Genomic DNA, 16,193 nt, shown 5'->3' with positions numbered 1-16,193 from the left:
ACTTTGGAAACTACACACCTCAAGGAACATAACAAAGGGTATAGTGAGCCTTAACACCTCACAGGTGTTTGCCGACTTTGCGTTGAATTTGGACGTGAAAATGGAAAACTTTATTTTTAACACTAAAATGAGGGTGTTACCCCAAAGTTTTCTTTTTCACAAGGGGTGATAGGAGAAAATGGACCTCAAAATGTGAAGCCCAATTTCTCCTGATTAAGAAAACGCCCCATATATGGAAGTTAATTGCTCTGCTGGTGCACTACAATGCTCAGAAGACAAGGAGCTAAATTTGGCTTATTGAAAGAGAATCTTGCTGAAATTTGGTTTAAGTTGGACGTGAAAATAGAAAATTAGATTAACACTAAAATGATGGTGTTACTCCAAATTTTTCTTTCTCACAAGGGGTAATAGGAGAAAATGGACCCCAAAAATTTGAAGTCCAATTTCTCCCGATTAAGAAAACACCCCATATGTGGACGTCAAGTCCTTTGCTGGCGCACTACAGGTCTCGGAACAGAAGGAGCACCATTGGACTTTTGGAGAGAGAATTTAGCTGAAATTAAAGTAGGGGGCCATGTGCATTTACAAACCACTTATAGTGCCAGAACAGCAGAAACCCCTCCACATGTGACCCCATTTTGGAAACTATACCCCTCACAGAATTTAATAAGGGGTGCAGTGAGCATTTACACCCCACTGGCATTTGACAGATCTTTGGAACAGTGGGCTGTGCAAATGAAAAATTACATTTTTCATTTTCACGGACAATTGTTCCAAAAATCTTTCAGACACCTGTGGGGTGTAAATGCTCACTTCCCCCCTTATTACATTCCTTGAGGGGTGTAGTTTCCAAAATGGGGTCACATGTGGGGGGGGTCCACTGTTCTGGCACCACAGGGGGCTTTGTAAACACACATGGCCTTCAATTCCAGACATTCTCTCTCTTAAAGCCCAATGGCGCTCCTTCTCTTCTGAGCATTGTAGTTCGCCCACAGAGCACTTTACATTCACATATAGGGCATTTCCATACTCATAAAAAATGGGGTTACAAATTTAGGCGGGCTTTTTTTACTATTACCCCTTGTGAAAATGAAAAATTTGGGATAACACCAGGATTTTAGTGAAAAAAATAATTTCATTTTCACGTCCAACTTTATCAAAAATTCTTCAAACACCTGTGGGGTGTTAAGGCTCATTATACCCCTTGCTATGTTCTGTGAGGGGTATATTTTCCAAAATGAGGTCACATATGGGTGTTTTTTTCTTTTGCGTTTATGCCAGAACCACTGTAACGATCAGCCACCCCTGTGCAAAACACCTCAAATCTACATGGCGCTCTCACTCCTGAGCCTTGTTGTGTGTCCGCAGAGCATTTTACATCCACATATGGGGTATTTCTGTACTCAGAAGAAATTGTGTTACAAATTTTGGGGGTCTCTTTTTCCTTTTACTTCTTGTGAAAATGAAAAGTATGGGGCAACACCAGCATGTTAGTGTAAAAAAATAAAATAAAAATTCCAATAGCATGCTAGTGTAAACCCCAACTTTACCTTTTCATAAGGGGTAAAAGGAGAAAAAGCCCTCCAAAAGTACGGAAATACCCCATATGTGGCCCTAAACTGTTGCCTTGAAATGCGACAGGGCTCCGAAGTGAGAGAGCGCCATGCGCATTTGAGGCCTAAATTAGGGATTTGCATAGGGACGGCTGTTACAAACCTCCAGCTGTTGCAAAACCACAACTCCCAGCATGCCCATTGGCTGTCCGTGCATGCTGGGGGTTGCAGTTCTGCAACAGCTGGAGGCACACTGGTTGCAAAACACTGAGTTAGGTAACAAACTCTCAGTGTTTTGCAACCAGTGTGCCTTCAGCTGTTGCAAAAACTACAACCCCCAGAATGCACGGACAGCAGAAGGGACTTGTAGTTATGCAACAGCTGGATGCATACTACTACATCTTCCAGCATGCCCATTGGCTGTCCGTGCATGCAGGGGGTTGTAGTTATGCAACAGCTGGAGGCACACTGGTAGCAAAACACTGAGAGTTTTTTACTTAAGATATTGTTTTTCTACCTGTGTGCCTCCAGCTGTTGCAAAACTACAACTCCCAGCATGCATGGTCTGTCAGTGCATGCTGGGAGTTATAGTTTTGCAACAGCTGGAGGCACACGGGTTGGGAAACACTGAGTTAGGAAACCGACAATGTTTCCCAACCAGTGTGACTCCAATTGTTGCAAGATTACAGCTCCCAGCATGCCCAGACAGCCAAAGGGCATGTTGAGAGTTGTAGTTATGCAACAACTGGAGGAGAACAGTTTGGAGACCATTGTGTAGTGGTGTCCAAACTGTAGCCCTACAGATGTTGCAAAACTATAACTCCAAGCATGCCCAGACTGCCCAGGCATGCTTGGAGTTGTAGTTCAGCAACATCTGAAAGACCACATGTTGCCGAACTACAACTCCCAGCATGCCTGGGCAGTCTGGGCATGCTTGGAGTTGTAGCTTTGCAACATCTGGAGCACTACAGTTTGGACACCAATGTGTAGTGGTGTCCAAACTGTGCTCTTCCAGATGTTGAAAAACTACAACTCCCAGCATGCTGAGACTGTCCAGGCATGCTGGGAGTTGTAGTTCTGCAACATCTGAAGGGCCAGATGTTACAGAACTACAACTCCCAGCATGCCCCCCCAGGCATTTGCACGGGATGGCTGCTAAATGATTTCAGCAGGAATCCCGGTCCGGTCTCCGACCGGCTAGAGGCGGGGACCGAAATTCCCATGGGCGCCTTCAGTCCTTAAGGACTTTAAAATGGGGGTGTATGGATACACCCACCGTCCTTAAGGGTTTAAAGTCTGTTTACATAGCCATGTGGATCTATGACGTCACCTGACCAGGGCCGGGTTAGTGTGTGTTTCGTGGGCTTTTTCTGTTATAAATAGAAGACTGTATACTGTATGGACCTGAGGAAGAGGGGAGCAAGTCCCCTCGAAACGCATTGTCCCTTTTTGGTTAATGAAGCCTATATTCTTTATTATTTTATTGTCCGGCTGTCGGTTAATCACCGTCTACCTCCAGCAAGCGCCACCAGAGTGTCTTTTTGTTCCCTCTCGCACGGACTGCGTGAGTCAGCATTGCTTTGGTACATATGGGCATGTCACCACTATAAGTAAACCCCTACAAGTAACATAGAGCCCTGGATTGGCAGTAGGGGGATCTGTAAGAAAAGTAATGGATGTTTGTTATTTTGTTTGTCATTTCTACCCCTCTGTTTTTTTTTTTTTGTTTTTTTTTTTGTTTTTTTATCTCTGAAAGCCATAAGGCTGGTGTTACAGACAGCATTTTTTAACAACCACTGCACTTTTTGAGCCAAAGCCAGAAAAGGACTCGGAAATATAAAAGATGGACTTACTTTTGGTTTTGTGTAAAGAACTGCAGTGATTATGTCATGTGTTAAAACAGCATTATAATGTATATATCATTAAAAAAAACTTTAACATACAGACATGTCAAAAATTGTCTCTGGACTGTGACCCCCACGATCAACAGATATAGCCCAATTCACTCCCCAGCTTAGTGCTTATTGCAGAAGATGGCCTCCCTTATAGTCAATACATGCAGTCATATGAAAGGAGACGGATTGAGCATCAAGCTGGGAGCTGAAGTGCGCTGCCACATGCTTTGTCTGGCTATATCTAGCACTAAGACCATGATTGATCAAAACTTTTGACATGTCTGCATTACATGTCAAAAGGTTGTTTTTTTTATGACAGTGACGTTTTAAGAAGTTGAGTTGCACAACTATTATATGCAAGAACTCACAGGTCTTCTCTGCTCGTAGATGTCCTCTTCCCCTTTCTTCTCCATCCAGGCCAGACCATTAATGACAACTTCTCCTGCAGACTTCCAACTATGCGAAAACATCTTTGGCTGCTCTGTTCTGCAGCCATCGGCACCCTCTACAGCAGCACAAGCTCATTCTATAATACTTTATTATACTGTGCCTGCTGCTACCTTGTGTGTCCCTATTACTATAACTTCTAGTATGAGTACATACTAGTACTGCATAATACACCCAAATTCCATGTTCCGCATATAAAAAAAACTTCTGCTCCCCCCCCCCACCCAGAATTGCCCCCATGTCCCTTCATCACAGACTTCCTATTCTGCTTTAGCTAGCTCAAGGACCTTTACTGACATCACAGATCCTTAAATTTATAAGCGCTAATTGCCCCTGTTGTGCTCTAGCTTGAGCTTGAGGACTTGAGGACATCTAGTTTAAAGTCTACACTATAAAAACCTCTGTAATTTCTCTTACTCCTGGTAGTTGAGAACAGTAAGTTACAGTTTTCAAATCTTAGGGCTTTATAACACGGGGTAACTATTGGTCAACAAGCTTATATGACCATGTGTAATATGGTCTAGTGATCAACCATCAAAAGAAAAAATGCTTGTTTGTCATCTGATAAAGTCGATTTGGCCATTAGAGACACGTCTTTCTGTGTCATAGGGTTATACGGCAGGAAAGGCAACACAAAGGACACGTGATTGTTCATGTGACCTTCACCACATGATGCTGGAGCCTTGTAATGGGCTCTATAAATGAGCACCGATGTGCAGGGCCCTTAAAGAGCAATCAATGGTGAGTGCTGCAGCTAATAGAAACTAGAATATGGGAAAATTAAGGCTAGGTTCAGACTACGGAATTTCCGCCTGCAATTTTGCTTTGAAATTGCAGGTGGAAATTCTGCTTTCTAAAATGTACAGTGTAGTGAATGATTTTCCGTTCACAAATTCACACCTCGGAATTTGTGAAGCGGAAAATCAGCTTTGAAAATCCGCTTAGAAATTTCCGCCTGAAGAAAGGCGGTGCTCTTTCTTCAGACGGAAATCCACGCGGAACACATTGCAGTCTATGGGAGACCGCAGTGTCCTCGCGGTCCTAGCGCCGACTGATTCAGCCAGCGCTGGCCGCACTCGGAATCTCCGGGCGGAAATTTTCCGTAGTCTGAACCTAGCCTAAGATTTCCTAAAGTTTGTGAATTTCATTTAGGTCATCTCCACCTTCTGCAGTATCATTGTCAGAACAACTTATTTAGCACTCTTTTAAGCATATGAAATTAATAAGTTAGTGACTTGTAGAATACAATACATTTATTATTACATTTATTTATATTTAGAGATGAGCTAATTTTAAAAAATTCGATTCGGCCTATTCGCCTAATTTCCCATAAAAATTTGGTTCGGTCCGAATTTATTGATTTATTTATCGCTATTAAAAATGGCTATTTCTGGGCTACAGAGAGCCTCAATAAATGTGTAGAACTCTTTGCCTTGCCATAACATGCATTGGGAGTGTGCTGTGTTAGTGAATACTAATAATACTGTCACTCAGTACAACATGCAGATCAGATGCATCGCTATTAGAATCACTGTCGCAGAGTGGCACAATGACAGAGCCTCGAGGTGGCATCAGTATGAGGAGACCATATAGTGGCTAAATGACAGCCTGGAGGTAGCGGCAGCATGAGGAAAGCATATAGTGACTGAATGACACAGCCTAGAGGTGGTGGAAGCATGAGGAGACCATATAGTGGCTGAATGACACAGCCTGGAGTTGGCGGCAGCAAGAGGAGACCATATAATGGCTGAATGACACAGCCTGGAGGTGGCATCAGCATGAGGAGAACATATGGTGGCAGTATGAGACAGCCTGGAGCTAGCATCAGCATAAGAACATATGGTGGCAGAATGAGACAGCCCGGAGCTGGCATCAGCATGTGAGAACATATGGTGGAAGAATGAGACAGCCTGGAGATGGCAGCAGCATGAGGAGACCATATGGTGGATGAATGACACAGCCTGGAGGTGGCGGAAGAATGAGGAGACCATATAATGGCTGAATGGCACAGCCTGGAGTTGGCGGCAGCAAGAGAAGACCATATAGTGGCTGAATGACAGCCTGGAGGTGGCGGAAGCATAAGGAGAACATATAGTGGCTGAATGACACTGTCTGGAGGTGGGGGAAGCACGCAGAGATCACATAGTGGCTGAATGGCAAAGCCTGGAGGTGGCAGAAGCATGAGGAGACCCTATAGTGTAGTGGCTGAATGACACAGCCTGGAGGTGGGGGAAGCATGAGGAGACCATATAGTGGCTGAATGACACAGCATGGAGTTGGTGGCAGCAAGAGGAGACCATATAGTGACTGAATGACACAGCCTGGAGGTGGCAGAAGCATGAGTAGACCATATATTGCCTGATTGGCACAGCCACGAGTTGGCAGCAGCAAGAGGAGACCATATAGTGGCTGAATGACACAGCCTGGAGGTAGCAGCAGCATGAGGAAACCATATAGTGGCTGAATGACACAGCCTGGAAGGTAGCGGAAGCATGAGGAGACCATATAGTGCCAGAATGACACAGCCTGGAGTTGGCGGCAGCAAGAGGAGACCGTGTAGGGACTGAATGACACATCCTGGAGCTGGCATCAGCATGAGGAGAACATATGGTGGCAGTATGAGACAGCCTGGAGCTAGCATTAGCATAAGAACATATGGTGGCAGAATGAGACAGCCCTGAGCTGGCATCAGCTTGAGGAGAACATATGGTGGAAGAATGAGACAGCCTGGAGCTGGCAGCAGCATGAGGAGACCATATGGTGGATGAATGACACAGCCTGGAGGTGGCGGAAGAATGAGGAGACCATATAATGGCTGAATGGCACAGTCTGGAGTTGGCGGCAGCAAGAGGAGACCATATAGTGGCTGAATGACAGCCTGGAGGTGGTGGAAGCATGAGGAGACCATATAGTGGCTTAATGACACAGCCTGGAGGTGGGGGAAGCATAAGGAGACCATATAGTGGCTGAATGACAAAGCCTGGAGGTGGCAGAAGCATGAGGAGATCATATAGTGTAGTAGCTGAATGACACAGCCTGGAGGTGGGGGAAGCATGAGGAGACCATATAGTGGCTGAATGACACAGCATGGAGTTGGCGGCAGCAAGAGGAAACCATATAGTGGCTGAATGACACAGCCTGGAGGTGGCAGAAGCATGAGTAGACCATATAGTGGCTGAATGGCACAGCCATGAGTTGGTGGCAGCAAGAGGAGACCATATAGTGGCTGAATGACACAGCCTGGAGGTAGCAGCAGCATGAGGAAACCATATAGTGGCTGAATGACACAGCCTGGAAGGTGACAGAAGCATGAGGAGACCATATAGTGGCAGAATGACACAGCCTGGAGTTGGGGGCAGCAAGAGGAGACCGTGTAGGGGCTGAATGACACAGCCGGGAGCTGGCATCAGCATGAGGAGAACATTTGGTGGCTGAATGAGACAGCCTGGAGGTGGCATCAGCATGAGGACATATGGTGGCAGAATTAGACAGCCTGGAGCTGGCATAATGAGACAGCCTGGAGGTGGCATCAGCATGAGGAGAACTTATGGTGGCAGTATGAGACAGCCTGGAGCTGGCATCAGCATGAGGAGAACATGTGGTGGCAGAATGAGACAGCCTGGAGGCATGGATCAGAATAGTAGCTGAAGCAGGTAGGCAGAAGAAAACGGTCTCTTTTGTAAAAGTGTTAGTGTGCACAAGAATATGCATTACGTAAAACTTAACTTTTAATAATATTCTTATGTACCCAAAATGTTTTTTTTTATTTAACAAAAGGAAAGTTGTGAAAAAAAACACCATGTGCCACCCACACCACCAAGTATTGATGTGACTCAAAGACCTCTAAAAGGTGGAAGGGAACAATGTATGGTCCATTGTAACCGGTGGGGGTAAAAACTTCCCCTGCAAGGCCCTACTCTCGCACTAATAATTCCCTTCTTGGCAAGTTTTACTCGCCCTAAAAAAAGGAGGCCCCCACACCGGAACCTCTCCCTATTTCCACTTAAAAATCCCTGGGAAATGGCAATGTTTGTAGGGGTAAATAGGGAGAGGTTCCTGTGTGGGGCAACCCTTTTTAGGGCGAGTAACACTTGCCAAGAAGGAAATTAATATTGTGAGAGTAGGGCCTTGCAGGGGAAGTTTTTACCCCCATTGGTTACAATGGACCATATGTTGTTCCCTTTCACCTTTTAGAGGTCTTTACATCACACCAATACTTGGTGGTGTAGGTGGCACCTTTTCTTAGATATAAAAAAAATTGGGGTCCATATATTTTATCCTAAGAAAAGTTACGTTTTAGCTAATGTATATCCTCAATACTTATTTGTGGTCTGATGCAGAGGAATTTCTGTAACTGGGAAACAGCACCTTAAATATGTTTTGCACTATCCATATTTGTGGAGTGTTGGTGTGGCACCATCGTCAATCTACTCTGATGCATCAGGAATTGGTGGTTGGAAATCCTGGCTGATCCATGCCTGATTCATCTTCACAAAGGTCAGTCTCTCCACATTTTCGTGGACAGACAAGTTCTCCTTGGGGTTATAATGGCCCCGGCCGCACTAAACACCCGCTCTGATGGCACACTACTGGCCATGCAGGACAGCTTTTCCAGGGCAAACTCTGGTAGTTGCGGCCACAAATCAAGTTTGGCTGCCCAGAAGTCCAGCGGATCTTCAAAGTGTGTTGCCAGGGTCATGTCAAGGTATGCCTTCCCCTGCTGGTTCAGGTCCTGCTCCAGGTCTACCTGCTGCTGATGAGTTGCTGCACTATGCGGGTGAAGAAAGCTACTCATCAGCGACTGTAGACTCTGGCTGCTGCTGATGGAGCTGGTACTGCTCCTGTCACCCCTCCCCAGCAGCCATGGAAGTGGAAGGTGAGAGCAGAGGGCGCCCTGAATCAGACCAGCAAGAGGATGGACGATGGTGCAGATAGGCATCAGCCAATTGACTACGTAGGATGTCTCTATAGTAGGTCAGTTTGTCCTCCCTCTCAGTGGGTGTAAAAAAGGCCCCCATTTTGTGCCGGTAGCGAGGGTCCAATAAGGTGGAGAGCCAGATGTCATCCCGCTGGCAAATGGTGACAATTCGGTGGTCACTATGCAAGCAAGTGAGCATGCATCGTGTCATTTGTGCAAGTGACTCGGAGAGACTCCATGCCTCCACATCCACTGCATACTGCCACGGTGTGTCTGGGTCCTCTGTCCCCATTTCGGGGAAACGTAAACTGTGCTCCACTGTCCCCCTCCTCTTCCAGTTCAGCCCCCACAGGGCTCATGTCGCCATGAAGTGTAGGCGCCATGTCTCCAGTGCCCTGACCAGCCATTGTTTCCAACACGTGTTGTAGTAAATGAAGCAGTGGAATGACGTTGTTCATCCCGTAATCCTGGCAACTGACTAATAATGTGGCTTCCTCAAAGGGCCTGAGCAAACGGCAGGTGTCACGTATGAGCTGCCACTCGTTGACATTGAACTTAGAAGTCCCCCTATCAGCTCAGATTATCAAGAAATCAGTGATGGCTTTTCTCTGTTCGTATAGTCGGTCTAACATATGGAGGGTGGAATTCCAATGCGTGGAAACGTCGCAAATCAGACTATGTTGGGGGATACCGTTCTGATGCTGCAGCTCATGGAGGGTGCGGTTTGCGGTGTACAAGTGGCTGAAGTGCATGCAAAGTTTCCTTCCCATTGTTAGGATGTCTTGCAGATGGGGGGAACACTTCAGGAACTGCTTGAAAACCAGATTGAACACATGTGCCATGCAGGGCGAATGGCTCAGGCTTCCTTGCCGCAGCGAAGACAAGATGTTCTTCCTGTTGTTGGTCACCATGGTTCCCATTTCCAGTTTTCGTGGAGTAAACCTTGATTCGATTTCTTGATGAATGACTTTTAGCAGTTCCTCCCCTGTGTGACTCTGTTCGCCAAGGCAAACCATGTGAAGAACAGCATGACACTGCCGTGCCCTGCACACATGGTATGCTGGAGGGGCACGGAGGCTTGTCCATGCAGTGGAGGCTGAGGACACGGTGGAGGATAAGGAGGCGGAGTCGCACACTGTCACAGGACAAACACCTGAGAGCGTTGAGGCGGAAGCGGCGTGACCTGTCCAAATTACTGTTGTGGCTGTGCGGGAACCACATTTACCCAGTGGGCTGTAAAGGACATGTACTGTCTCTGACCTTACTTACAGCTCCACACGTCGGCGCTACTGTGCACTTTGGTACACACTGACAGGCTCAAGGACTGGCTCACCTTCTGTTCCACAAAATTTTGCAGGGCTGGTACTGCCATCTTCGCAAAGAAATGATGGCTTGGGACTCTCCACCTCGGCTCGGCACAAGCCATCAGTTCTCTGAAAGGGGCAGAGTCCATCACTTTAAAAGGGAGGGACTACAGCAGAAGCAAATTGGACGCTTGATGAAAAACTGCCACAATGCCGAGTAGCTGATTTTCCCCCCCCAACAGTCCGCACTGATTGACTGCTACTGCTGCCGACTCCAGGAACCCCTGTTCCACTACCTCCCAGGAAGGTAGGCTGCCGCACGCTCGCAACACCACCTCCCACGCCACTCTCCTCATCACTACTTGCCTGCCTAGTGGAGGAAGCGGCGGATGTCTCTTCCACTTCTTGGCTGGGAAGTAGCTGCTGACTGTCCTCTAGTAGATCGTCCTCACTAAATAGTGGAGCTGAACCCACAGCATACAATACTTCTGTGGAGGAGGGAACAGCATAGGACAGAGGCAATGGGAGGACAGGGACTGCTCCCAGGCCATGCCAACTGAGGGTTGTGTCTGAGGAACCCACCGACTGTTGACTGGGGGTGTCAGATGTCACTTGTGATGAAGTGGATGATTGAGTTAACCAATCGATGATGGCAGATGGGTTGCTGGTTGAGACACGACCGTTAGCTGATAGCGGGAGCTCAGGCCTCTCGCTGCGACTCCTGCTGCCACTCGCTCCTAGTTTGCTGCAACCTCTGCCTGCGCCTGATGAATTTAGGCACTTCTCTGCCTGACATTCTTAGTGCATTTATGAGGGGAGGACAATATGCTCCACTATGCTTAAAACGGTATTTGTCTGCAACACCAGCAGGTGTGTACTTTTGGCTGGCCTTTCACAATAACTAGGCCCTTAAGACTATAACAAGAACAAAATGGTGCACCACGTAGATGTGTGTACGTCGTACTATGCCCCTATGAGGGGAGCACCATACGCTCCACTACACTTAAAACAGTATTTGTCTAGAACAGCAGCAGGTGTGTACTTTTGGCTGGCCTTTCACAGTAACTAGGCCCTTAGGACTATAAAAGGAACAAAATGGTACACCACATAGATGTACCTATGTGGTATACACTTATGAGAGGAGTACAATATGCTCCACTACACTTAAAACAGTATTTCTCTAGAGCAGCAGCAGGTGTGTACTTTTGGCTGGCCTTTTACAGTAATAGGCCCTTAGGACTATAACAGGAACAAAATGGTAAAGCACGTAGATGTACATACGTGGTATGCACTTATGAGGGGAGCACAATACGTTCCACTACACTTAAAACAGTATTTTTCTAGAACAGCAGCAGGTGTGTACTTTTGGCTTGCCTTTTACAGTAACTAGGCCCTTAGGACTATAACAGGAACAAAATGGTACACCGCGTAGATGTACGTGCGTGGTATGCACTTATGAGGGAGTACAATATGCTCCACTACACTTAAAACAGTATTTGTTTAGAACAGCAGCAGGTGTGTACTTTTGGCTGGCCTTTCACAATACTTAGGCCTTAAGACTTTAACAGGAACAAAATTATACACCACCTATATACGTACAGGTTACACTAAATGTGTGTAACCTGGACAATACCCTCCAATACCCAAACTCTATTAGGCACTAATAGCAGGTGATCATGGCTTTTAATGCTCTGCTCACCCTAACTGGCTGGCTACTATTAGCTTTTCAGTTGTAGTACACCCAAAATTGCCCTTTCTCTCTCAATCTCACTCCCTTCCCTATCAGTGCTTCAAGGCTGAATATGGTCTTGAGGTGAATCGCTGCTGTAAAAATGCTTTTTTGTGGAACACACACACTGCTCTCTCTCTCTCTCTCTCTCTCTGAAATAAAACGCTGAAGTGACTGGCCCAAGATGGCTGCCGATAAAATAGGGCTGTGACATCACAGGGGCGGCTGGCTGCTGATAGGCTCCATGCTGCATGTGATTCAGAGTCATCCCGCCTACCTGTTTTCCCACCTTCCCAGAGTTCCTTGTCCCATGTCCTGACATGTGGAGCTGCCATCTTAGATGCCCTGGAGCCTGGACGCACTAAATGGAGTTTAATGAAGTGATTTGTGTGATCGAATCGCGGCGATATTCGGATTCCTTGCAAAGCAAATTTTTCCTGAAATTTGTAATGAATTCAGATTCGATTCGCTCATGCCTATTTATATTATTTGTCTTTATATTTGTACGCTTAATCGTAGGATTTTTTTTTGTGTATGTCGGAGCACTGCCCTGGTGTACAATTGTCAACTTCCTTCTCATCACTGAAAGAAGAGAGCACCAACAGTAGTTTGTAGGAGGTTAATGTTGTACAGGAGTACTGTGGCAGGTATGGCTAGTTTTAGCCTAGGGGTCTCCTCAGCGACGCTTATAAATAAGAAAGTGGCTTCTGGTAGGATGAAGAAAAAGTGTCTGGTGCTACTATAATAGCATTGTGACTACGGCATTACTGTAAGACGACTGATATTGGTGGTTCTATGTTTCTAAACTCAATGTTTTTATTTGAGTAATACTGTACAGTGTTTATATCTAAATAATCACTGTATGGCTGCAATATGTTAAAGGCTGTGTAACACTATAAGGTGTCATATTTGGGCAATGGATAATACTTTGCCAGGACATTACGGCGGTGAAGCATTATGATGTAGGAAATGTATGGGGGTTATATATGGGATGTGGATTGATAATTGTATTATATTGGCACACTCATATTAATGAAACTTTGTGTATTTTTTACATAAAAAGATGCTAGTGCAGTGCTCCTGATAAGAGGGGCAAAAGGCACAGAGAATTGCCATGGTTAACCAGTTTATTGTTAGACTAATATTACAACTGAGTAGCAGTACCTAAAACTAAATAATGATACTGATGTGTGAACATTTTCAAGGTGTTTAGTTTAAATTTATTGGAAAAATTCAACTTAATGAAAAAATCCAGCTAGGTTATGTAAAAAGGGAAGTGCACATTTCAAATCCTATCACTTTAAATCCAAGATACTCTGACTCCTGAAAACATAACGCCCATCATATCATCAGCCATGTGCACAATGCTGAAATAATATACTGCAATACAACCTATTTCATCAGCTGACATGATTCACTTACTATGCTCCAACACAAACTGAGTGGCACAGACAAAACGGCAATTGGCTACTATGTAAATAGTAGATGTTCTTAAAGACATCAGTTTCAAGATCTGATACTACAGTCCCTTAGTTAAGATAATCATAATAGAAGCATTGAGAACTGAACAGATAATTCACAATATTATCTCTGCATTTGTGATACTGCTCTAAGACTGCAGTGTCCTACACATGTTTATAAAGCTTTTCAGCATCATTGCAAAATATTCCAAATAGATAATGTCTACAATATGTTGAAATATTAAGGCTTGGATGTTACCCTAATTCACCTTGGTGTCTGCATCTTCTAAAGTTATCTGCAGCATCCCCTGAGAATATAAGCCAGACAGCATGCAAGGTGAGAGGTCCAGCAATGCAGCATCCCACCCTCTACAACACACAGTGAACACATGGTGAGTACTCAGCGCCCTCATCTCCTTGGGGACTCACCTCAAACGTAGGAGACGCACCCTTGTCTCTCAATGTGCAGCCCAGAAGCTCTGCAAAAAACTTTGCCATATACAAACAGTGTATCTGACCAGAAGATATTGCAGTACAATTCCAATGAAGGGCTCAGTATCCAGAGTTATCCGGGAAAATGTTTTTAGCATCTGGATTTCCACATTTCCACATCTCCCATCATCCTGGTGATGATGTAAAGGTACAGCTCCAAGGAAGGTCTCTGGTCCAGCATTGTCAGGTTGTTAGATAGACACACAGGGACTTGAAAGGAGAAATCACCAGCACTGTCTAGGCTTTTGATGTCTGCTCCTAGCCTTTCCAGCTGAATGTCACTATTACCATAGTAAAAAAAGGAGAAGGGCCCCTCAGAGGGGGAAGTGAGAGGGACAACACTGCGGCACCTAGGAAAAACACATAGCGGATGAGAAAAAAACGCTGCTTCAAACTCTTGGCTACTGCGATCTCCGACACCAGCTGCAGTTCTTTTGACTTCTGCTGCAGCCTTGTGGGTGCATATTTGCAAAGCTTTATGTCTGTCCAAGTAACTATACTAGGGTGTTAACTATTCTATCTCCATAAATCAATAGTTTATTCACCTGAATGTACATTGGTAATAGTCGCTACCAAAAGCAATTATATTTTTATTGCATAAACATATATTTGTACTTATCTTTCATGTACATTTTAGGAGCTATAAAGGTTATGTGCACTATCGTAACCAATTTTATCGCTGTAATAAATCTTAAATAGAATGGAAGGAGCTGTGAAAATAGTTTTAGACCTATATGTAGATGTGGTCTGATCTGCAAAAATGTGTGCTTAAAGGGGTTATCCTCCATAAGGTGATTTTAGCATGTACCTAGCAGGCAGTAATGACATGGCTTAGGAAGGATCTGCGCTGGTCTTGGGGCTAAATGGGTATGTTGTGAGATTACCATAATACTGTGGCTAGCTTTTTGTGAACTTGTATTTCCTGTTTGACTTTTCTTTTTTGACTACAAATCCCACAATTCCATTTTCCTCCCTCCCACACAACAACCACCCTACCCATTGAAACATAAATGAGCTGCATTCGTTCAAAAGACCTGTGATTTTCAATCAGGGTGCCTACAGCTGTTGGATTAGTTGCAGATCTCTCTCCCACCAAGTGATCACTCAACCCATTGAAGCAGACAGGCTCCCTGTCATCAGCTGACTAGTGAGTCAGGTCTCAGCCGCATTGCAAGCTGGGAAAAATCTGAGACAACAGTAATTTTGTATGCTGATAAAAAGAAATATTGGTGTGAAAATCACAGAAGAATTTGAGAAAACCGTCACACACAGGTACAGACACTATATTATGAACTACACTAACTTTACAGCCCCTGTAGCATAGTCAAATAAAAAAAATTCCTGGATCATGGTCAACCCCCAAAAAATGTGATTGTTTTATCATTAAATAGCTTTGGGTACCCTGATCAAACACTTTTTAACAATTTGTTGAAACATGTTTTCAACAACATCACTTGCACTATTAACCTGTATATTTAATTTATTTTGAGGGAGACTGCAGTCAGTTTCTCTTTAACATTGGTCTCAGTACACAGGATTTGGTCCATAACAATATGGTAGTAATATGTATATGAATAATATTCATTCTTGTATACTGGCACTATTAGTAATATTGGCTTTGGTATGAAGGACATGGTCAGTAACAGTATGATGGTAATATGTATGGTACTAATATTCCTTCTTGTATTCTGATATTATTGGTGATATTGGTCTCAGTAAACAGGATTTGGTCAGTAACAGTATGACGGTAATATGTATGGTGATAATAATTCCTCCTTGTACACTGGTATTGTTGTTAATATTGGCCTTGGTATACTTGATCTGGTTAGTAACAGTATGACTAATATTTGCCCATTATGTACTGGTCTTATTTGGTAACTGCATGGATATAGGAACTTGACTTACTGGGGAGGATGCATTCCTCCCAGGAAATCATGGGGGGGGGGGAGGTGTTGGGCAATAAGGATGGAATCCTCCCCAGGTTGTGTCCAAAGTTGGGACTGGAGCCAGTGGATCCAGCTGTTTGGCCGACACATTACACTTACATGAAGGGAGATGAGGAGGAGTAAGCGCTGCCAGGCGTCAACCTGTCTGTCTAGTACCCGGTGCTTTGCCACACTAACCTCCCTCCATAAGTGTATGTCATCATTGCGGTGAGGTATCCAGCACCAGCGTTGCGATTACTGAAGAGGTGATTCCTCTCAGGGTATTTCTGCAGCATAGAGGAATCTGGTGTGGTACAGAGGGGTCATCAAGACAAAGGAGTCTGGAGGAGGACAGAGGGGTCAGCCGCACAGAGGAGGGGAACCAGTGCTGTGTGTTTGCCCTTAAGCCTGAATTTTTCCATCAAGCCCCTGAATGCTGGCCCTCCTACCAAAAGGAGTCACTTCACTAA

The 16,193-nt window shown here is 45.0% G+C and overlaps 1 protein-coding gene across 1 annotated transcript in view; it reads right to left on the bottom strand.

Annotated features, from left to right (window-relative positions):
* The window catches only part of RASGEF1B (RasGEF domain family member 1B), a 404,503-nt gene extending 390,380 nt beyond the window's left edge, over positions 1 to 14,123 (bottom strand). The window contains exon 1 of the mRNA XM_056568933.1: positions 13,736 to 14,123. Within this exon, the coding sequence (XP_056424908.1) occupies positions 13,736 to 13,804 (69 nt within the window). The 5' untranslated portion in view covers positions 13,805 to 14,123. The remainder of the gene's footprint in view (positions 1 to 13,735) is intronic.
* Positions 14,124 to 16,193: the final 2,070 nt, after the last annotated feature.

Source organism: Hyla sarda, chromosome 1, assembly GCF_029499605.1.
Source record: "Hyla sarda isolate aHylSar1 chromosome 1, aHylSar1.hap1, whole genome shotgun sequence".
NCBI classification, from domain to species: domain Eukaryota; kingdom Metazoa; phylum Chordata; class Amphibia; order Anura; family Hylidae; genus Hyla; species Hyla sarda.
The sequence above is the reverse complement of the archived record's forward strand: the minus strand, read 5'-3'. Positions and strand labels throughout refer to the sequence as shown.